This window comes from Malaclemys terrapin, chromosome 2 (assembly GCF_027887155.1).
Source record: "Malaclemys terrapin pileata isolate rMalTer1 chromosome 2, rMalTer1.hap1, whole genome shotgun sequence".
Lineage (NCBI taxonomy): Eukaryota > Metazoa > Chordata > Testudines > Emydidae > Malaclemys > Malaclemys terrapin.
This window is the reverse complement of record NC_071506.1, coordinates 228,578,619-228,601,765: the sequence shown is the minus strand read 5'-3', so window position 1 is coordinate 228,601,765 and position 23,147 is coordinate 228,578,619. Positions and strand designations below refer to the sequence as shown.

At 43.5% G+C, this 23,147-nt stretch overlaps 1 protein-coding gene across 1 annotated transcript in view; it reads left to right on the top strand.

Annotated features, from left to right (window-relative positions):
* The window catches only part of LOC128831324 (dynein axonemal heavy chain 11-like), a 58,554-nt gene that overhangs the window by 15,210 nt on the left and 20,197 nt on the right, over positions 1–23,147 (top strand). Inside the window, exons 9-15 of the mRNA XM_054017635.1 lie at positions 1,212–1,334; positions 1,630–1,752; positions 2,173–2,397; positions 3,847–3,938; positions 6,537–6,663; positions 9,594–9,743; positions 18,632–18,865. Coding sequence (XP_053873610.1) covers positions 1,212–1,334; positions 1,630–1,752; positions 2,173–2,397; positions 3,847–3,938; positions 6,537–6,663; positions 9,594–9,743; positions 18,632–18,865 — 1,074 coding nt within the window. The remainder of the gene's footprint in view (positions 1–1,211; positions 1,335–1,629; positions 1,753–2,172; positions 2,398–3,846; positions 3,939–6,536; positions 6,664–9,593; positions 9,744–18,631; positions 18,866–23,147) is intronic.

The window sequence follows — 23,147 nt, the reverse complement described above, 5'->3', positions numbered from 1 at the left end:
GTGTGTCCATGTTGGACAGGTATCTCCAGATGGGATAATCTTATTTCCAGTACAGTTGATGGAGCAATACAAAAGCACAGTGGGTATCTATGACATTCCAGGGTTCAATCCAGACTCGTGAGTGGCTGTGTCACCCCTACCCTGTGAACTTGGTGCCTCACAAGGCTTTGCTGCTGTAGCTCCCACCTGGGCTGCTCACAGACAGCCTTCCAGCATGCAGGTAACACCTGAGTGTCTGTGCATAGCTGCAGCCTGGCAGCCACATGTCAGTCACGCACTGGATTCCACTAGTCTTGATTACCACTTGCAGAGTGACCTCAATACAATCCCATGATTTCCCCCCAAAACATGTGTTCTGCACTGTCCAGCCCTCTCCTGGGCAGTCCAGTATATTAAATTTGTTGCTCCTCTAAGGGAATCAATATACAACCGTTTGCTACCCGAAATGGAGTTACTCACACAGTTCACAACACTAGATTAGTTTTGGTTAAAGAATAAAACAAGTTCATTTAGCTACAAGGAGATAGATTTTAAGTGAATACAAGAATAAGGCATTAAAATCAGAAATGGTTACAAGAGAGGGGAAGATAAAATGCTTCCTAGTAAACTTCAACTTGAGCCAAGTCTAGTTTGTTAAATCTCTTACCACGTTTCCGGTAACATTGCTGACCAAATTCTCAGGCCATGATCTGCTCCCACAGGCTTGTTTCTTTTATTGTCTTAAGTACAAGAGTGAGAGATGGATAGGGAGAGAGAACTTGGGGTGTTTTGCCCCTCACTGTTATAGTTCTGTCTCCTTTTGACGATACATTTTCCAGAAGGTTACCCCTAGATAAAGTTAATTCCCACTGTAAGGATGGAGACAAAGGGTCTGGTGGTGAAAAAGATCCCATGCTGTTGTTTGCTAAGATGCAGATTTCTTTGCTCTGACCTCCCTTCCTTGCCAAAGAATGGCCACTTGAAGGTGATGGCCCAACAGCTTTGGCACCTGGCTGGATGCATCAGCTTGTCCTTTGTCTTTGAGAAACATGTTTATCCACTTCCCAGACTTGTCTGGTAAACACACTTCAGTCATGATTTCAGCTTATGTTCATAATTTTACATATAATGTTGCTACACACATTTCATCATGATATTGACCAGCAAGGTATTAGTTTTCAAATGATACATTACAAGGCATATTTTGTACAAATATTTTGTTTATTTTACAGGTCAGATTGTCAATAACTGAAGGCACAACCTTAGCAGACTTGCTGGGACTACAGCTGCATAAGGTGGAAGATGAAGTCCGAAGCATTGTTGACAAAGCAGTGAAAGAGCTGGGCACTGAGAAGGTGGGTCAATCCCATTTCTCTTTCTGTTATACTTCGGCATGACAATCCTTCATATTAATTTACTCGTGAACCTGGACAAAACTTAGCCATAAAGAAATTTATGGCTGACACAAATAGTTTCATGTTACCTAGTTGGAATGTGATATGTGTTCAATGGCAGTAGATGAAAGTGTTTAATTGCTTTGCATGTGGGGTGTTCACAAATATTGCTTTTTGAAATATAACCATTTTATTTTGCAACCTGAGGCATCAAACTTAAATATATAAAAGTTTTACTGTTACTGTTTTTAACTAGATTCTTACAGAGATCAGCCAAACATGGGCTACCATGGAGTTCTGCTATGAAAAGCATTACAGAACCAGAACTCCATTATTAAAATCTGATGAACAGCTTTTTGAAACTTTAGAGAACAATCAGGTAAGACTTTGGTATATTAATATTACCAGTACATGTATACTCATTATTCCTGATGCATTTTTAATAGTTTAAACTCACAACTTTTTCTATATTTTTATTTACAGTGAATCCTATTTTCCCCAGATGTTAGTCTATAAAATTATATGTATGCTGTTTAACTATATATATCTTAAGGAAAATTCCTGTCTCTGTGTAGGAGTTAGCAAAATTACAGCTCCTTGGTCTTATATTTTCCTAGTTTCTTTGAAATCATTTAATAATATGTTGTCCATTTGCAAGGCTAGATAATGTCTTTTGCTCTGATATACAATAATAATAAGTTGTAAGACAGTTTGTAAAAGTTTTCTTAGCTATAGGTCCTGTGCTTGATGAGTTATTTTGATTACCACTTTTTTGCTGCTCTCCTTTTGTTTTTTCTAGGTTCAGTTGCAAACAATTCTGCAAAGTAAGTATGTAGCATATTTCATTGAACAAGTCACAAGTTGGCAAAGGACATTGAATGTGGCAGACTCAGTTATTTTCATTTGGATGGAAGTTCAACGCACATGGTCTCATCTAGAAAGCATCTTCATTGGCTCTGATGATATCAGAACCCAGTTGCCTGAAGACGCTAAAAGATTTGATGGAGTTGATGCAGACTTCAAAGTTAGTAAGACATAATTTATCGTAATGTAGTGAAATGGTTCCTCTTTTCTTCTTATTTTAGGAAAAGTAGATTGTCCATTATCTTAAATACACGTCTTAAAATATTATTGGTATTTTAATTATACAGTGTGGATAATTAGACTTCATTAATAATGAATAAGAAGAAAACCAAACAGCATAAAGGCTTTTTGCACTGTTGTAAGGAGCAGCACACCAGGGTCAGCACAGGGGAGAAGAATCATGATTCAGGCTATGGCTACACTACAACTTCTATGCCAAAATAGCCCCTTTGTGTAGATGAAGCATACAGAAGGAGGAGTTCTGTCCCGCCTAAGAACGCTACTTCCCTGAACAACAGTAGCTAGGCTGACAGGAGCCTTCTTCAGTCAGGATAGCTGGAGCCACACTTGGGGTTTTGTCAGCATAAGCTCTGTTGATGATGCGGGGGGTAATCTTTTTCACACCTCTGACCAACATAGCTATGCTGGTATACATTTTGAATGCAGGCCAGGTCTCAGATAGACTTCCACCCTGCTTTAGGGGGAAGTGATCTGCTTCTGGTCCTTATCAGATTAATACCCACATGTTTAAGCATGGAGGAAGAAATTAATGCTCCACCCAACCTCTGACCCTCTCTGCCTGATCCCATCCACTGGTTTGGGTGAGGGAATAGAGCAGATATACAGCACCTGTTTGTCCCTATAAACCCAGACCTAAGGTGTGACGAGTTTTCTCCACCTTATGGTTATGTAGGCAGGGACACAATCCAGTCCATAGTATGGGATGATCTTAAATATTTCCGTAGTTCAGTCCTGGTTGTAGTGGGAAAAGACCTTTAGAATTTGTTTTTTCATTTAATGGAGGCATCTTGATTTAACTGAAATCTGAATCTTTTGGGCTTGAATCTCTGTAGCCCTAGATCTCGTGTAGTCATTTAGGACATTGCAAAGGAGTTGTAAAACACTGCCATTCTGATTTTGTAGAATTTTATGCTCACTTCTCAGCCTTTTTGCATAGGTGTGAATGACCACGTAAGATCCAAGGCAGTGGAGAATCAGGTCGTTTATATTTCAGTCCAAGCAAAGAAATATAATGGGAGTTAATACTTTTCTGCTACTGTTTGTCACTCTTTTTGTTAGAAGGGATCACATGAAAGTGATCATGAAAGTGCAGCAGAAGTTTCTTTCCATGGGCACAATTGACTTGTAGTGTATTTCTACATTTATTTAATGCTTTTACCTTCAATTTAAAAGGCTATAAAATGAAATAAATAGTGGGCTTTTCCTTATTATTTTTCCATTACAAAATGGAACCAGAAATAAACTAATTAGTACCATTCACTCCAACTCTTGCACACCTTTATTGACTCATTTTAGCAAATGGTACGAAAAGGAATATCTTGGTTTGAATTTTAGATGTTATAATTCTCACCTCTTCACTTTTGCACAGGAATTAATGATTGAGACAACAAATACAAAAAATGTGCTAGAAGCAACAACCAAACCAAATCTATATGAAAAACTTGAAAGTCTGCAACACAGGTAAAATTAAAGCTATAATTTTGAATATGTTCAAACGTGTAGGTCAGGAACAATCAGTAAAGGAGTGCTGGGAGGCTGGCCTGTGTGTTTGCTCTTTTGTGCAGGTTGACAACAACATACTGTTTTTGAAGATTTAGGGCTTAAGTCGATATAACTTACCTTGCTATGGGATGTGAAAAAGCCACCCCCCCATGAGCGATGCAAGTTACAGGGACCTAAGCGCTGTCCAAACTAGTGCTTTGCCTGTAGGAGACGCTCTCCTGCTGACAGAGTTTCCACCTTTCATGGAGGTGGATTAATTATGCTGATGGGAGAGCACTCTCCTGTTGGCTTAGAGCATCTTCACCAGAAATGCAACAGTGAAGCAGCTGTATCGTTGCAGCTGTGCTGATGTAGCACTTTTAGTGTAGACTAGCCCTTACTTTAGATCCCAATCACTTCCTTATGCTATGTAGCTGATACTTTATATATAGTTTCTTCCCATCATCAGGTGACACTAACACTTTAAAAAGAGAGTTTACCATTCGAGGCACTTTTAAAATATTGATGGTTTAGATAATATAAATTTACCAATTTTTTTGTCAATTTGATTTTTAAATAGTTTAATTTTAGATCAAATTTCTCCCCACCCATCTCTTTCTGGTTGGATCTGAGGGGCTGGGAGATTTTTTTTTCTCGCTAAAAGAACAGGAGTACTTGTGGCACCTTAGAGACTAACAAATTTATTAGAGCATAAGCTTTCGTGGACTACAGCCCACTTCTTCGGATGCATATAGAGTGGAATAAATATTGAGGAAATATATATACACACGTACAGAGAGCATGAACAGGTGGGAGTTGTCTTACCAACTCTGAGAGGCCAATTAAGTAAGAGGAAAAAAAACTTTTGAAGTGATAATCAAGATAATCCAGTACAGACAGTTTGATAAGAAGTGTGAGAATACTTACAAGGGGAGATAGATTCAATGTTTGTAATGGCTCAGCCATTCCCAGCCCTTATTCAATCCTGAGTTTATTGTGTCTAGTTTGCATATCAATTCCAGCTCTCGCTCTCTCTCTCTCTCTCTCTCTGTGTGTGTGTGTGTGTGTGTGTGTGTGTGTGTGAGATAATGCTTAGGGTCAGAGATAGTGGACAGTATCCACCATAGAGCCTCCTGGAGCATGGCACTAGGTATGTCTGGGGGGAGCAGTGAAAGCTTGCTTTGATTATAGGGATGCATTTTGGAAAGCTAAAATGATTAGCTGCTGGTCTGGTGGTACTGTTGCAGCTAGCACTGATAACAAGCCAGTGGGCGAGGTGGGTTGCTTTTTCTGCATAGCCTAAACCAGGGGTTCTCAACCTTTTTCTTTCTGAGCCCCCCCTACCCCCAACATGCAATAAAAACTCCACGTCAGTCACAACTGTTTTTCTGCATATAAAAGCCAGGGCCGACATTAAGGGGTAGGAAGTAGGGCAGTTGCTCGGGCCCCACATCACAGGGGATACCGCAAAGCTAAGTTGCTCAGGCTTCAGCTTCCACCTTGGGTGGTGGAGCTCAGGGTCCTGGGCTGCAGTCCCTTGTGGTGGGGCTTTGACTTTCTGCCCTGGGCCCTAGAGAATTTAATGCCTGCCATGCTTGGCAGCCCCCCTGAAACCTGCTCATGGCCCCCTAATAGGCCACAGACTCCAGATTTGAGAACCACTGGCCTAAGCAAGGTTGTTTTTGTTTGTTTGTTTGTTTGTTTGTTTTTCAAAGCAGCCTGAGACTTGAACAGCTGTCCAGAGCCTCGCTGCCCCTGTGAGTGGCAACATATGCCACTCCTCACATTATAAGAAAAGAGAACATTGTAGTACATCTTCAGAGTAGCAGCCACTTCCTTTTCCCTGGATTTAGCTGCTGGTTGAGGTTAACAGACCACCTCCACACAAAATTTCCACCTCCCTGGTCAACAGTAGGGTGTCTGTCCCCACCCTGTACTCCTTCAAGCTGGACCCTTTAGGGGAGTAAGCTGGAAAGAGACATCCACTTACCCAAAACCGTGTGCCCTCGTGGTCTTTGCTGGTCCTGCCTCCATGCAGCTTGACTCTTCTGGACTTCCAGGATCACCTGAAAAAGGAGCATGTCCTGATTCAGTCAGGCAACATAATGTCTGAGAATTTCCATGGAGGGAAATCTGTAAAGCTGCCACCTGATCATCAATTGTCATTTTTATAAAGCACTTCAGATTTGGCTTTCATTCCTTGGTCGAAGTATCCTTCATTAGGAAGGTGTTCCCTGAACCGTTTCGCCATACTTAACCTAAAAAAATAAGAGGAAATCCTATTATTCCCAGCTTATCTCTGTTTCTCTACTAATTGCTCCTGAATCAATATAGAAAACGTATTATCTAGTTTCTTTTCTGCAAATGACCTCTCTCCCACCCCATTCCCCACTAAGAAGTCTTTGGAGTGCTTCTACAATGGCTTCTTAAAGCTCATTGTTGGCTTATACCACCTAAGCTATCCACTTTTAAATACCCACAACTTAATTCTTATTTTGCAACTTCTTAAAAGGAGATTTTCCTTTGTCATATAATTCTGAAATGTAAATGTAAGTAACATTTTCTTTTTATTTTCAGGCTTTCTCTTTGTGAAAAAGCTCTTGCAGCGTATTTAGAAACCAAGCGCTTAGCTTTTCCTCGGTTCTATTTTGTTTCTGCAGCTGATTTACTTGACATTCTCTCAAAAGGAACACAGCCAAGACAGGTAATATTGCCTGCACATTTTTGCAATTTCATTATGTCCAAAGAAAAACATTCTCATATTAATTGTGAAGTGATAATATATGGCTCCATGTTCCTTTAAAGTATGATTTCACTGTAAACAAAACATAAATATTTGTAAATAATACAGTCCCTGCTTGTTTCTTTGTTTGTTTTTTGTGGGGAAAAATTGTAAGTGCTTAAACAGGGTGTCACATTTTCTGGGCTGGCTTACAACTGAAAGTGCCAATCTTAGGTCAGACTGTCAGAAAAGAGGGAAGACACCCCAAACTGGTGGAATATTCTATCATTAGATTTCACTAAGCCAGTAACAAATGTGTGCTCTGGATTACTGTATTAGTCTCACTGTGGAGCCACAGACAGTCCCCTTAGGCTCTCCAGCCTCTCTTTACTACCCAGACAAACTGGACTTTGTGACGAAGGGTTATTAAAACCAAAAATCACCTTATATTAAGTTATTCCCAACCCCAAAGGGTTGGTCACTTACCCCAGGTCAATGGATACTCTCGATCTCACACCTAAGATAATGGGGACAGCCAATTTCTCTAGTAAATGAACTTTAGTTTTATTAGCTAGGAAAAAGAAATGAGTTATTGAGAGGTTAAAGCAGGTAAAATACATTAACAAGTGAGTCAAAGTTTGTAAGTTCTAAATCTCTGCTATTATATTGGAATCTGCTAGTTTTTCATAAGTCTCTCAGGGTTACCTATAGAATAGCTCTAGGGATCTCTGTCCAATCACTCAGTATTCCACCCTGTCAGAATCCATCAGTTCAGAGATACAGGATCACTCATATAGGTGCCTTCCCCAGAAAGCAACCTGGCTAGTGTCTCCATCACAACATGGGTTTTTCCTTTGTTGACTAAACCCAGAATGGGTCTGTGGATTTCCCATTGTCGAACACATTGGCCCATGCTTTGAAATTAGCATGCCTCTTCATTTACTGTTCCAAGGCACCAATTCTGTTTGATGTGCAATCCAATTACAGATACATACATAATGTGTTTATTTACAGCAGTCCAAACAATCTTTCATTAGTTTTCATGAAGTTTTACACATTAAGTAAATTCTCATCCTAATACTAATGCACCTTTGATCTAGGATTACCTAATTACGGGGTATACTTTAATGTAACTACATGTAATGTGATAGCAGACAACAGAATAAGATAGGCAAAAACAATACAATCAACATCTCCTTTTGATCTATTCTAGCAAATGAATTGGCTTGAACACACAATGACCTTTTAGCATTTCTTTGATATTTACATACACCCTATTGCTCTAGCCTGAGCTGGCAATCTGCTAGACAGCATCACCTAGGGAGAAATGAAACAATCTTTAAGGGAGGAAGTGTTGCAAGTGCTGTGCCTTCTCTTACAGGAAATATTGTGCACGTGCCATCTGTAATATCTCGTAGAAAGTCAAAGATGGAAAAGACCTATGAGATCATCAAGTCCATCCTGCCTGTGGCCCAGCATTTGTTAGAGATCAAATCTCAGGCATGCTACTTGTAACAATGACAAGTAGTGCTGAAAGGTCTATGGTGTTTGTTATATTGTCACTGATTGAGCTTCTGACTATTGTACTTGGAATGTTTTTGTAACCATGACTCTGTTTGCTCCCCTCAAACAATAATCTGCCAGGTTGTGTGACAGCTAAAGGCTCATTTATATTAAGCATCTGCATTTGAATATTATTCAGAAGCTTTACATCACCTTATCTTCAAGCCAGATGACATCCCAGTAGTGACTACTCCTGCTGCAGCCATTAATTCTCAGGGTATCAGAATTATTTCTGTGCCTTAGGTGGAGTGTATTTAGAAGGGATGTGATGCCTAAAGCAAGGAATAATACTTTACCAAAGAATAAAGGACTCATGAGGCTCAAATAATGATCTTTTTAAATTCTCATAGCTTCCTTGCATAACTAAGGCCTGGTCTACACTGGGGCGGGGGATCCATCTAAGTTACGCAACTTCAGCTATGTGAATAACTTCAGCTACGTGAATAACGTAGCTGAAGTCGACGTACTTGGATTGACTTACCGTGGTGTCTTCACCGCGGTGAGTCGACTGCTGCCGCTCCCCTGTCAACTCCTCCTGTGCCTCTCGCAGCAGTGGAGTACAGGAGTCGACGGGAGAGCGCTCGGGGATCGATTTATCGCGTCTAGTCTAGACGCGATAAATCAACCCCCGCTGGATCAATTGCTGCCTGCCGATCCGGCGGGTAGTATAGACATACCCTAAATCATAGGGACCTGTTTCATCCTTAAAACTGCACAATCCAGTAGAGAGACCAAGGCCACTGATTTGCCCACTCATGCTAGAGGTGGGCCCTTCTTGTCAGGTTTGTGGCATACGGGTAGGGCAATGAGGAAGTTTTTGCTCTACTACTTCTCACACCACATTTATTCTGTGGACAGTGAACTTCAGTCTCCCTGGCTGTCAGGCTGGCATTTTTCCCATGAGCATGGGATGTCTCTTAAGCAAAGCATTCAAATATAGGCCGTATACCCTAGGATCCTGATCTTGCATTCAGGTCTTTGTGGGCAGAGCTCTGCACCTGTGTGGCGTCCTACCGAAGTTAGCTCCCAGTGTAACCTCAGGGCTTCCACAATGTTATGGAGAATTTGGCCTTTATTTCTTGATTCTCTTTAAGACCTAAGACCAAAATGCTGGTCCAGTGCTGCTGTCAGTGTCTAACTCCTGCTAAGATCAATGCAAGTTCTGTGTGTTGAAGGCCTGTAGAATAAGGCTTGTATGCAATTGGGAAAAAAAAAAAAACAGAGTGAGAGAATGCTTATTTACCTAATTATCTTAATCCACATAAAGATAAATGTGGGTTAAAAATAGAAAATCTGAGCAAATGTATGGTGGTTGATTTTCTTAAACCTGTTGTATTGTCTGGGAACAGGTGACCCATCATCTTACCAAACTTTTTGACAACATTGCTGATCTTCAGTTTCAAGATAATAAAGAGAAAGCTACAAATATTGCACTGGGGATGTACAGCAAAGAAAAGGAATATGTTCCATTCCATGCAGAATGTGAATGCATTGGTCAGGTACATCGTGTTATTTAAACTTCCTTGGAGGGCTTTTTTTTTCTCTTTGGAGTTGGAGGAGAGGCTAAGTGAATATCCTCTTCTGCTAAACTTACTGGATATTTAGGGGAAAATACACTGGGTGATGATGGACATCATATAAAAACATAGTAAACCCCAGGTAGAAAAAGGAACACAGCTCCCTGCCTGCAGAGTAGCAGGGACGGTCCATCTGTGTGCAATTAATTACTTCTCCCAATTTACAAGAGGCAAAAAGAGATCCAGGGAGAGGCTGCCAATGGGAGGAGGTCAGAGGAGAAATCCGCTTCTATATCATTTGTTTGAGACTGTATTTAGGTGGACGAGTTCTTATGGTGTTTTCTTAGCATTAAAACACACCTCACAGGTGTTCAAATTCTATCCAGAAGTGACAATCACTTGATCAGTCTCACACAGATTAACCTGTCACACTTTTTTCCTGAAGATTAAAAGATGTATTCAATGGAGAGGAAGCAGTAGAAGCATTTTGAGCTCTCTCATCAGCGATGATCATGGACTCATAAATGATGATGGCTGAAAAGATGTCCTGGGTTTTGTACTCCAACTGATAGCATGGAGCAAGATTTTCCCCTACATGGTTTTCAGGGTTTTTTTCCTAATTTCTTCTTGAACACTTCTAATGATGGTGTCTATAATACTTCTCTAGGCAGAGGATTCAGTTGCTCCCTTGAATACTGACTGCACCGATTCACAAAACAGTACTAAACCCAATCCTGATGGCATGGAAAACGCCTTTAATTAATGAGCTGTAAAGCAAGAGAGTGGCAACCACAAAATGTTCTGTGGATTCACTTTCTGCTGTGAAGAGCCTTCCAAACATTGATGGTTGTGTTTTTTTAGTTTAGTTTCTGTGTTCCATTCCTTTTTAATATACAACTAAGATCATAGGATTGATGGGGGAAAGGATTATGGAAAGGAATGAACCAAATCACAAAAAGATTGTATGTATAAGTTTCCCATGGAAGGTTCTGAAAGCCATGTATCTGAGTTGTTCAAAATTAGATTGGATAGTGCATCTTTTCACCTTTACCCTCGAGTATCTATAAAACCTGTTTTGCAGGGACAACAATATAACTCCTCTAGCATTATTTTTTAAAATTACACCAGTACAGAACTTTAATTATTGATGGCACAGCCTCTTCACCAACATAAGCTTAGGATGGGTGCTGTACAGATTTTCCTGCTGGAGACATGGGCCTCCACAAACACATTTGATATTTATGGACAGTTTCTGAGGGTTGGTACTCAGACAGATTGTGTTTGGATGGTTTTATCTCTTCTGAAAAATGGTACCGTCCCTGGAACCTAAGGGCCAACCAACCATGAGATCATTTGTGCAAGAAATGTGTCATTTAAAGCTCTGTCTCTTACATCCTTTATATCTTCTTCATATACTGTAACCTGAAGAAGAGCTCTGTGTTGCTTGAAAGCTTCTCTCTTACCAACAGAAGTTGGTCTGATAAAAGATATTACCTCTCTTACCGTATCTTGCAAATATACTGCAACCAACACAGCTACAGCACTGCATATTCTGTAACTCTTTGTTCTTCTTCGGGTGATGGTCCCTATATGGATTCCAGATGCGGACCATGGTCCAGAACCAGAACTTGTTCATAGTAGTGTCCGTTGACCCGCACATACGTTATGCATTGGCTACGTGGTGTGTCCGAGGCTTTAGGAGTCTGTGTGGGTTGACGCCACTCCAGTTACCTCTTACCAGAACCCCTGTTCCTCAGTGCTCTTAGCTTGCTAGTAGAACTCTTTGTCCATTCTTGCCTTCTGTGCATAGTTTTGTAGTATTTTTTCCTAGTGATATATAGTCGTTAGTTAGGTTTTGTTCTGCTGTTGGATTTCTCACCCTCATCAGGTGTCCCTGCACACACCATCTGCCCTTCTGGGGACTATGTCCTGGCAGGCTGGCTTCAAGAATGTGCTTCATGCCTGCATGCCTTCTCTGTGACAAGCATCACCATTGCCTCTATTGCTTTGGCAATTTCCACAGCATCGCCCACTGCTCTATCTGCTGCTCATTCCTGCCTTGCACTCAGGAAGCCAGAGAACTCCGCCTCCACAAGTATCTGATGGAAGAAGCTATGTGCCCACGTGCACAATTGGAACTGGGACCAGTAGCTCCGCTGGAGCGGTGCCCGTCACCACTAGTGAGCACCATGCGCCGCTGCCCATGGTACCGCTGCAACCGCAGAAACACCATGCACATAAGAAGCATAGCCATGGGCATAAGGGCCGTGGCCCTGCCTGTGCTCCACCCTGAGGACCCACTTCCACTTGTCCTCTTTCCCCGAGGCCCCACCCTTATTCCGCATCTTCCCATCCCCTCTCTGCCCTCCTGGGAGCTTTGGGGGAGGGGTGAAGAGGCCAGCTGGCTGGGCAGGTGGGGAGATCGGGGTGGGAGGGAGAGGTGTGAGAGGTTGGCGGGGGGACCTTGGGGAAAGGGGCCAAGTAGGGCTGGTGGTGGAACGTGGATGTGGCTTCAGACGGAGGGGGCCAAGCAGGGGTGGGCCTCGGTGCAGGGGCCATGGTCTGGGGCCATGGTCCGGGCACACCCAGCCTCCCCTAATGGAGGAATCACGTGCCGCCCATCATCAGGGCCCTCCCGGACTGCTCTCCTGATGCATGGGGCCATCCTCTACCCAGCCCAAGGGGTATGGCACACCCCGGATTCCTGTGCCCCCAACCTGAAGCACACTGAATGTCACTCCTTCCTCTTATCTTAGGGTATGGATTTCCTGTTCACTCATCCCCATCCCAATTTGCTTGTGGTCCACGTGTTGACTGAGCACGCCCGACAGCAACACCTCAAGGCCTCTCTTCCAGACTGGGTGGCAAAGAAGTTGGACCTTTTGGGGTGCAAGATTTACTTCCCCGAGGGCCTCCAGTTTCATATCGCCAATTACCAGCCATCTTGGCAAAATATGATTTCCTATCCTATTCTTTCTAAGCTAGCGGAGTTCCAGCCCTTCCTTCTGGTGGACAAACAGCAGGACTTCCAGGCATTACTCAATGAGGGTAAGCTCATCGCCAAGGTGGCCCTTCAGGCTGCGGTCAATGCTGCCGACACTGCATCCCATGCTCTGGCAACTGGTGTCTTGCTCTGCCAGGATTCCAGTCCTCCAGCTTCCCTAAGGAGGTCAAGACCACCCTTGAGGACCTCTCCTTTGACAACCACAAACTTTTCAGCCACAAGATGGACGAATCCTTCTGCTCTCTTAAAGAATTCCCATGCCACTCTGCGTTCACTCAGCATTTACACCCCAGCTCCGACCCACTGACAGCAGAGACCATCTTTCCACCCCCATCTCTGATCCATCTACCAGCCCTACTTCCAATACCCACGAAGCCCTCTCGCAGTTGCCAACGCACCCAATGACCCCATTATTCTGCCACTTCCACCTTCATCACCTTGGCCCCCCCCTTCACTGTCATCCAAGCAGCCCTTTTGATTCCCCCCTCAAGACCCACGAACCACCTCCCGCCCTTCCTGCAGCATCCTAGATCATCTTCGGGGGCTGTCTTGTCCTGTTCACCCACAATTGGGTCAAGATCACCACTGATGGATGGGTACTGGACCTCATCTGTCAGGTACTAGGTAGAGATCCACTCGTTCTCCCCCCTTTTTACCCACTCGTTGTGGGGATCCTTCTCATCACGATCTCTTCTGAGAAGAGGCGCAGACTCTCCTCCAGAAGGGCTCCATCAAATGCGTCCGCCACCGTTACCATGGCCGTGGATTCTATTCTCCTTATTACTTTGTGCCGCAAAAGGGGGGTGGCCGCTGTCCCATTCTGTAAAAAGCGACAAAGAGTCCTGGGGTACCTTATAGACTAACAGAAGTATTGGAGCATAAGCGTTCGTGGGTGAATACCCACTTCGTCAGACTAACACGGCTACCCCGCTGCGTCATCTTGGTTACTCCGTGTTTCCTTACCTGGACAACTGGCTCCTCATTGCATGGTCGTGTACCTGTGTCCTTTCCGCTGTCTAGACTCTTTGCACCCTCCACGCTGGCTTGGGTATCTGCATCAATGGGGACTGGTCCATTGTCCTCCCTACCTGTATGCTCAGGTACATCAGGGTGCATCTGGACTTTCTCGCAGGCTGTGCCTTTCTCCCAATGGACCTTTTGCTGCCATCACTTCACTCATTGCACAGCTCTGCCGCTACTCTCATACGCGACTCCGCCAGTGCCTTTCCCTCCTTGGCCGCATGGCAGCCTGCACCTTCATTACTCCTCATGCCTGCCTGTATATGCGCTGCCTCAAACTGTGTCTCCAGTTGATTTACAAGCCTCAGATGGAGGCAGATTCTGCTTTTCCCCTTCTGTTCTAGCTTCCCTCACATGGTGGACCAACCCATCCAACGTCCTAGACGGCATCCTGTTCACTCTCCTCTCACCACGGACACCTCCCTTGTTGGGTGGAGTGCTCATCTGGAGGGCTGTATGGTCCAAGGCATCTGGACACTGCAAGAGGCATGGATGCACATCAATATATTGGAATTGCGGGCTGCCCACCTGGCCTGTCAGGTGTTCCTGCCCCTTATCAAATCCTGCCACATTCAACTGCTGTCCAACAAAATGGTGATTGTATATATCAACAAGCAGGGCAATGCCCACTCCCACTCCTTCTGCATGGAAACCATCCTCCTCTTGAACTGGTGCCTCAGGCACAGGGTCACCCTCCATGCCATGCACCTCCCAGGCACCAGCAACTCTCTGGTAGACATGCTCAGCGGGTCCTTCTATGCAAATCATGAGTGGAAGCTCCATGAACCCATGCTTCTCTCCGTCTTTTGCCAGTGGGACATACCAGGCAACAATCACAAACCACAAATATCCCCTCTTCTGCTCCAGAGGAGCCCTTGGACTGGGATCACAGGGTGATGCCTTCTCCTTCCCTGGACCACCGAACTCTGCTATGCCTTCCTGTCCATTTCCTTGCTCCTGCAAGTCCCGCACAAGGTGCGGCGGGATCATGCTACCGTCATTCTCATAGCCTCCTCCTGGCCTTGCTGGTATTGGTTCACAATCTCCTCCACCTCTCAACTTGCTCCCCGATTCTGCCTTCACACCCTCCTGAATCTCCTCTCACAGGCATACAGCCTCCTAAGGCACCCCAACCCGGGCCCTCTCCAGCTCTCGGCCTGGTATTTGGATGGGGCTCACGTGTTAGACAGGGAATGCTCTGCCCCGGTGCACAACATCTTCACTCACTGCAGACGGCCGTCTATTAGATCCCGCTACCAAGCTAAATGGTGACACTTCACCAACTGGGTACACCACCACCGCTATCCTCTGGACTCCATCTCCATTCCCATCCTCCTGGACTATCTTCTGTACCTTTGACAGATGGGCCTCACACATTCCTCCGTCCACGTCCACCTGGCGGCATGCAGTGCCTTTCTCCCCGCTGTGGATGGGTTTTCCATCTTCACTCACCCAAGTACTGCCCACTTCTTTCACAGCCTTCTAAATGCCTTCCCATCCATGTGGAAGCCTGCTTCCTCTTGGGACCTCACTGCCTTCACTAAGGCATCCTTCTCACCCCTCGCAATCTGCTCTCTCACCCATCTCGCCATGAAAGTGATCTTTTTGGTGTCCATCACCTCAGCATGATGGGTTAGCGAGCTGGCAGCCATGATGGTGAACCTGCCCTTTACTCTCTTCCACAAAGACAGTTTCCTTACACCTGCACCCTAAATGTCTCACCAAGGTGGCCTCCCTGTTCCACCTAAACCAGTGCATACACATCCCAATCTTCTACCCTAATCTGCACATCTTCCCCAGGGCACAAACATTGCATTCTCTCGATGTCTGCCGGGCACTGGCCTTTTATCTCCAACACACCCACACCTTCCATGCCTCGCCCTGACTCTTCCTCACCGTCATAGAGCACTGCCGGTGCCATGCCCTCTCCTCACAACACCTCTCTAAATGGCTCTCCCATTGTACTAAGGAATGCTACGCTTTCTCTCGCATTCCCCTCCCCCGCCCCTGGTGTCATAGCCCACTCCACGTGGGTGCTTGTGGCCATGTTGGCCTTTCTCATGAGCGTCCCGTGGCAGGACACCCCTATGGCGGATACAGCAGTTGGCCGTGCCATCCTATAGACTGTGACTGCTTGCAAGTCTGTGCACCCGCCTCCAGGCTAAACACTGCTTGCTACTCTCCCACATTTGGAATCCATATAAAGACCATCACACGAAGAAGAAGAGGAGGTTACTTACTGTAACTGGACGTTCTTCAAGATGTGTGGTCCCTATTTGAACTCCAATACCTGTCCTCCATCCCCTCTGCTGCTGATTCCATTGCTTGCGAGTGAGAGGGACCTGGAGCAGCATCGACCCGTACAGCCTCTTAAAACCTTGGATGTGCCGTGTGGCCAATGCACAACGCACATATGGGTCAACGGGCATTTCTACAAACAGTTCTAGCTCCGGCACATGGTAGCATGCACACCCACATCTGGAATCCAAATAGGGACCACACATCTTGAAGAATCTTCAGGTACAGTAAGTAATCTCCTCTTCTTGTGCATACTTATTGACATTTATGTTCCAACATATATTTAATAGTAGAAAGTAGGAAGACATGCTGTGTTTAGACACTCGGGGCTATGGAAAAGACAGGTTATGTTACATTAGATGTCTGGGAAACCTAATAACACCACATGACACCCAGCTGTCAAACCTAATAACACCACATAACACCCAGCTGTCAAAAAAACATGCACCATAAATTTTGCGCCCAGTGGCTCTGAGTAAGGCAAGTATGGGCAACAAAGAAAAAATGAGGCAAGGCAAGAGAGCCCAAAAACAAAAGGGACAAATGCAAAGTAGAAGCTACTTGTGTTGATTGTGTACAAAAACTACTTTTGGTTATGTGGTTAGTATGAAAAGGAAAGAGTTACAAAAACGTGGAAAGCCTGCTTATGTCAACTACTTTAGAGAAATTTTAATCTTCATGTAATTCTGCAATGCTATCGAGGTCAGTATCTGTCTGCATTTCCAGCCATGTAACTGTTTGGGACAGTTTCAACTTGGAAATCCACATATCTCAAGGCTTTCTACTTTGTTTTTATTTTGGATTTCAAATACCCTTGTTCCTTATTTATTTAGGACAGATCCTTTTCTCTCTCATTGTCCCTTGTGAGATTTGTGTGTGTGTAACCCTAATCTGCTGACAGGGAAACAAGCACACTTTAATCAAAATATCTGTCTTGATCTTTTAATTTTTGCAAAAATTGGAGAAATGTCACCGTATAAGCCACTTACTTATTGATCAAAATACCTTGTTATCTCTTTTCTCATCAGTGTGCTGCCTGGAAGAAGAGAGAAGTAGTTAGTTGATTCTATCTCAATCTGTATGTTAGTCGTTTTCTTTTTCGTTTATTGTTAGAGGCGCTCCTCTGCCTTTTGTGGTCTGGATTGGCAGATGGTGTTGCCCTAACCAGGGATCCTTGTTCATGTCCTGGCTCAGTTTCCATCATCTCTCCATTTTCTCACTTCTTATCCTTTTCTGTCTCTGTTCTCTTTTTGTTTTGGTTGAGTGGAAAATACTGTTGCACACCCTGAAACCTTTAAACAATATTTTATGTCTTCAGCTAGTGGTCATATGTACTCAGCAAGGAAAGTTGAAATGAGACTTGACACTCCATAATCTGTAAATACAAACAGAACATGTAAGCAGATATTAGTCTGAGATCAAACTTAATTTTAAGCCATTTATCGCAGCCAAAATCATCATCTTTCAATACAGTTAAATTTCAGACTATCAGGTTAAATTCCTTAATGCTCCTGAAACTGAGAAATGAAAACCAAGGAGAAAAATCACTACTAGCTAAAACTACAAGCACTAATTTAAAGAAAGTTATGTTTTCCAAATGAAGAAAAAATACATAGTTCTTGTTAAATATGCACCATAATTCTTGTTAATGTGTTTAATTTTAGGGGGAAATGTATGTGACTAGAATGTTTCACCTATATCTGGTGTTCTTATGGTTATGTTCATTTTCTAGACTGCCAAGATCCGTAGCACCAATTTTTGGGCCTAATATTTTGATTGGTTTTCTAAGCCCATGTAATTCTTTGTTCTTCATTGCACAATAATTGTTTCCATACTCTTTATTTAAAAAAAAGGGGGGGGACAGGATTAGTGATGGGATACATACAGAGCCTAGTTGGGTAGCATCTGAAAGTAGTTACCATCTCGTGACTGTTGAATGACAAGAATTTGTTGGGCTTGATCCACTCCCCATGTTAGACAAGAGTTCACATTAGAAAATTGCTCTCACAATGGGCACTAATTGGCAACTTTGTTGATTGTCTGAGTAGGGAAGCCAGAGACTGAATGTGCAAGGTGACTCCACTTGCCTCTTAAAGGTGGTTCCTCCAAAACGAGGTTTTTGCATGTTGAAAGAATGACATCAGGAAGACTGTGTTGCCCACTCTGTACCAGTTCTTTAGATTATAAAGAACTTTTCTGTCCAGGGTTGTTAGGCCAACACATTTGATGAGCTTTAAAGGCAAACACACACACACACACACACACACACACAACTAAGTGAATAAAATAAAACGATGCTAGTATCTCAACACTCATAAATTGCCTTGCAGTACCAAACAACCATGAACAGGGCGAAACATGGAAAGAAAACGGGTTCTAGCTGGAAGTTGAGAAAAGGGTTTGTGTGTGTGAAATTTTATTTTATTAATGAGTACAAAGAAATACCTTGACAAATATCTGTTTACTATTCATGATACCAATAAAGTAGGAAGCTACTCCCTCATTAAAATATTCTGAACACTGATGTGGCATGTATCTTTTTCAAAAGGTGGAGACCTGGTTACAACAACTCGAAGAAACCATGTGTAAAACAGTGCATCGTTATATCATGGAGGCTATAGCTGCCTATGAAGAAAAGCCCAGAGAGCAATGGATTTTTGACTACCCGGCTCAAGTTGCACTTACCAGCTCACAAATCTGGTGGACGACAGATGTAGGAATAGCATTCAACAGGCTGGAGGAGGGATTTGAAATGGCCCTGAAGGATTACAATAAAAAACAGGTATTGATGTCTTGCTTATATTGGATGAAAACAAGGTTCCATTTTCATACTGTACCGATCACCCAGAAATGCTTGGTTGGCATGTTAAATGTTTTTTTAGTCAGACTGTATTTATTGGCTATTTGCTATTGCCATCCTCTGAAGAAAAGGAAATATGCCTCTTCCTTCTGATTCTCTCTCCTTCTATAGATGATCCCATTTCTGTTTCTCTCTCCAACAATGAAAATTGCCCTTATAGCTTTCTGTGGGTTCATTTTGGAGCAAGAAGAGGAAGGGTAAAAGCCAAGGTGCTATAAAATAAAGGATTTTTTCCATAATTATTAGCATTTCTCAAACAGGGATGTTTGTGACCTAAAACTGTCCAAATCTGGAAATGTAGATAATACCAAATCCAGCTCTTTGAGGTAGGTATTTTTGATCGTTAAAGAGAGATGGGGGGCATTTATTCAGAAAATGTGATATGGGCCTTTATTTTCAAAAGCTATTGGTGATTTTGGGAGCCTCAGTTTTATGATCTGCACCTTGAGTCCTCTTTCAGGGGCTTGGTTTTTAGAAAGTGCTGACCAACCATCTCTGAAAACTAGGAATACATTTGTTGTGGGAGTACAGGAAGGATCTATGATCATTCAGCATTCCAGAATTGCTGCTATTCCTATTGTAAGGCATCTCAAATTGAGCACCCAAAAATTGGGACACCCAAAGATCACTAGTAATTTTGAAAATGTAGGGTGTACTGAATACTGGTAGACAACAAAAACTTGATTGGACCACCATGCTATTATAGAAATTTTAGGGTGCACACACCCATACACATGACTGAAGAGTGGCTAGGTAATAATGCATATGTAAGGAAGCCAAAACTTGTGGGTCTGTTAGGATTGTTTGATTTGACAATAAAACCATCAGAGTTCAGTTTGAAACTTTGGTTAGTTTTAGTTCCAGTCCCCAAATGGGTATTTCCTGCTGTTTTAATAGCGGCTACACTGTTACCCATAATTCTCATTTAAAAATAGTGTTCTAATGTTAGCATTCTTTTTTTCTTTCAAACTTTCAAATTAAATAGCTTAATTTTTAAAAACTGGATCTGATTTGATTATAATGGATGATCTGCCAGAACTAAGTAATTTTTCCCTCATATCTGCAAGCTGAGAATGAAAAAAAATTAACGCATCAAATTACGTAAGTCTTACCAATGCCTGATATTGTGCCATCAATTTTTAAGTAGAATCCCCCCATCTCCCATTGAAAGAGGTAGAGAGGTCTACTTAAAAATTGTTGACTTGCTATGGTTTTGTGGTATTTCTTCATCTAACAGATACATACTGTGCCTCTTGTCCTTTTGCTGGGTGGAACATGGCCGTGGTGCTGTCAAGGAGCCCATTCCCTGGTTCTCGGCCCTGAAGCAGGCTGCTCTAAACTGTGCCAGCTAGCAGGGATTCCTCCTGAGGCACCATACACCACCACTTTTTGTGTTCCAGCTATTCCCCCTCTGGGGCACCCTACCTTGTGGGAGGATTTTGCTCTCTTTGCACTCCTAAGAGTATGGAGTGGACCCGAGAACCTTATATATATTGGGCAATTTTCTAAGTTTCTATAAATCAATAACGTTTTTTGTGGGGAGAAGTGTCTGAGATTTATCAGGGTGCAGAGTAATTCAACTTGAAATTTTACCATTCAAATGTCCTTTGTAATCAGATTAGTGTTTCCCATAAAGTTATGGTGTGGTAGCCTAAACCCAAGATAAATGACCCATTTTAAAAAAAAAAAAAACTTGCTATAAAGTAAGGAAATTAGGAATTACAGTTGTAATTCTGAAAGAAGTCATTGACACGTAGATAACTACCAGACCCTTAAATCTGGGGACTACAAGAAAGCTGACGTCTAAATTGCATTATGCCAATAATGAAAAAGCATAGCTTTTGAGGTCTCATTCATTCTTGAATCCTTTTTTGTAGCAGGGTCTGAACACGGACAAGCACGGCTGTATAGTACATCACTTAAACAATACATTGTATGCACTTTATTAATGTTATGTTTGCCTAATTAAACATGTGCACAGCCACAGGCTATCATAGAACCATAGAACCATAGACTATCAGGGTTGGAAGGGACCTCAAGAGGTCATCTAGTCCAACCCCCTGCTCAAAGCAGGACCAATTCCCAACTAAATCATCCCAGCCAGGGCTTTGTCAAGCCAGGCCTTAAAAACCTCCAAGGAAGGAGACTCCACCACCTCCCTAGGTAACGCATTCCAGTGTTTCACCACCCTCCTAGTGAAATAGTTTTTCCTAATATCCAACCTGGACCTCCCCCACTGCAACTTGAGACCATTGCTCCTTGTTCTGTCATCTGCCACCATTGAGAACAGCCGAGCTCCAACCTCTTTGGAACCCCCCTTCAGGTAGTTGAAGGCTGCTATCAAATCCCCCCTCATTCTTCTCTTCTGGAGACTAAACAATCCCAGTTCCCTCAGGCTCTCCTCATAAGTCATGTGCTCCAGACCCCTAATCATTTTTGTTGCCCTCCGTTGGACTCTTTCCAATTTTTCCACATCCTTCTTGTAGTGTAGGGCCCAAAACTGGACACAGTATTCCAGATGAGGCCTCACCAATGTCGAATAAAGGGGAACGATCACGTTCCTCGATCTGCTGGCAATGCCCCTACTTATACAGCCCAAAATGCCGTTAGCCTTCTTGGCAACAAGAGCACACTATTGACTCATATCCAGCTTCTCGTCCACTGTGACCCCTAGGTCCTTTTCTGCAGAACTGCTACCTAGCCATTCGGTCCCTAGTCTGTAGCAGTGCATGGGATTCTTCCATCCTAAGTGCAGGACTCTGCACTTGTCCTTGTTGAACCTCATCAGGTTTTTTTTGGCCCAATCCTCTAATTTGTCTAGGTCCCTCTGTATCCGATCCCTACCCTCTAGTGTATCTACCACACCTCCTAGTTTAGTGTCATTTGCAAACTTGCTGAGAGTGCAGTCCACACCATCCTCCAGATCATTAATAAAGATATTAAACAAAACCGGCCCCAGGACTGATCCTTGTGGCACTCCGCTTGAAACTGGCTGCCAACTAGACATGGAGCCATTGATCAGTACCGGTTGAGCCCGACGATCTAGCCAGCTTTCTATCCACCTTACAGTCCATTCAACCAGCCCATACTTCTTTAACTTGGCGGCAAGAATACTGTGGGAGACCGTATCAAAAGCTTTGCTAAAGTCAAGGAATAACACATCCACTGCTTTCCCCTCATCCACAGAGCCAGTTATCTCATCATAGAAGGCAATTAGGTTAGTCAGGCACGACTTCCCCTTCGTGAATCCATGCTGACTGTTCCTGATCACTTTCCTCTCCTCTAAATGTTTCATAATTGATTCCTTGAGGACCTGCTCCATGATTTTTCCTGGGACTGAGGTGAGGCTGACTGGCCTGTAGTTCCCCGGATCCTCCTTCTTCCCTTTTTTAAAGATGGGCACTACATTAGCCTTTTTCCAGTCATCTGGGACCTCCCCCGATCGCCATGAGTTTTCAAAAATAATGGCTAATGGCTCTGCAATCTCACTCGCCAACTCCTTTAGCACCCTCGGATGCAGCGCATCCGTCCCCATGGACTTGTGCACATCCAGTTTTTCTAAATAGCCCCGAACCACTTCTTTCTCCACAGAGGGCTGGTCGCCTTCTCCCCATACTGTACTGCCCAGTGCAGCAATCTGGGAGCTGACCTTGTTCGTGAAGACAGAGGCAAAAAAATCATTGAGTACATGAGCTTTTTCCACATCCTCGGTCACTAGGTTGCCTCTCTCATTCAGTAAGGGGCCCACGCTTTCCTTGATTTTCTTCTTGTTGCTAACATACCTGAAGAAACCCTTCTTGTTACTCTTAACATCTCTTGCTAACTGCAACTCCAAGTGTGATTTGGCCTTCCTGATTTCACTCCTGCATGCCTGAGCAATATTTTTATACTCCTCCCTGGTCAATTGTCCAATCTTCCACTTCTTGTAAGCTTCTTTTTTGCGTTTAAGATCAGCAAGGATTTCACTGTTTAGCCACGCTGGTCGCCTGCCATATTTACTATTCTTTCTACACATTGGGATGGTTTGTTCCTGCAACCGCAATAAGGATTCTTTAAAATACAGCCAGCTCTCCTGGACCCTTTTGCCCTTCATGTTATTCTCCCAGGGGATCCTGCCCATCTGTTCCCTGAGGGAGTCAAAGTCTGCTTTTCTGAAGTCCAGGCTCCGTATTCTGCTGCTCTCCTTTCTTCCTTGTGTAAGGAT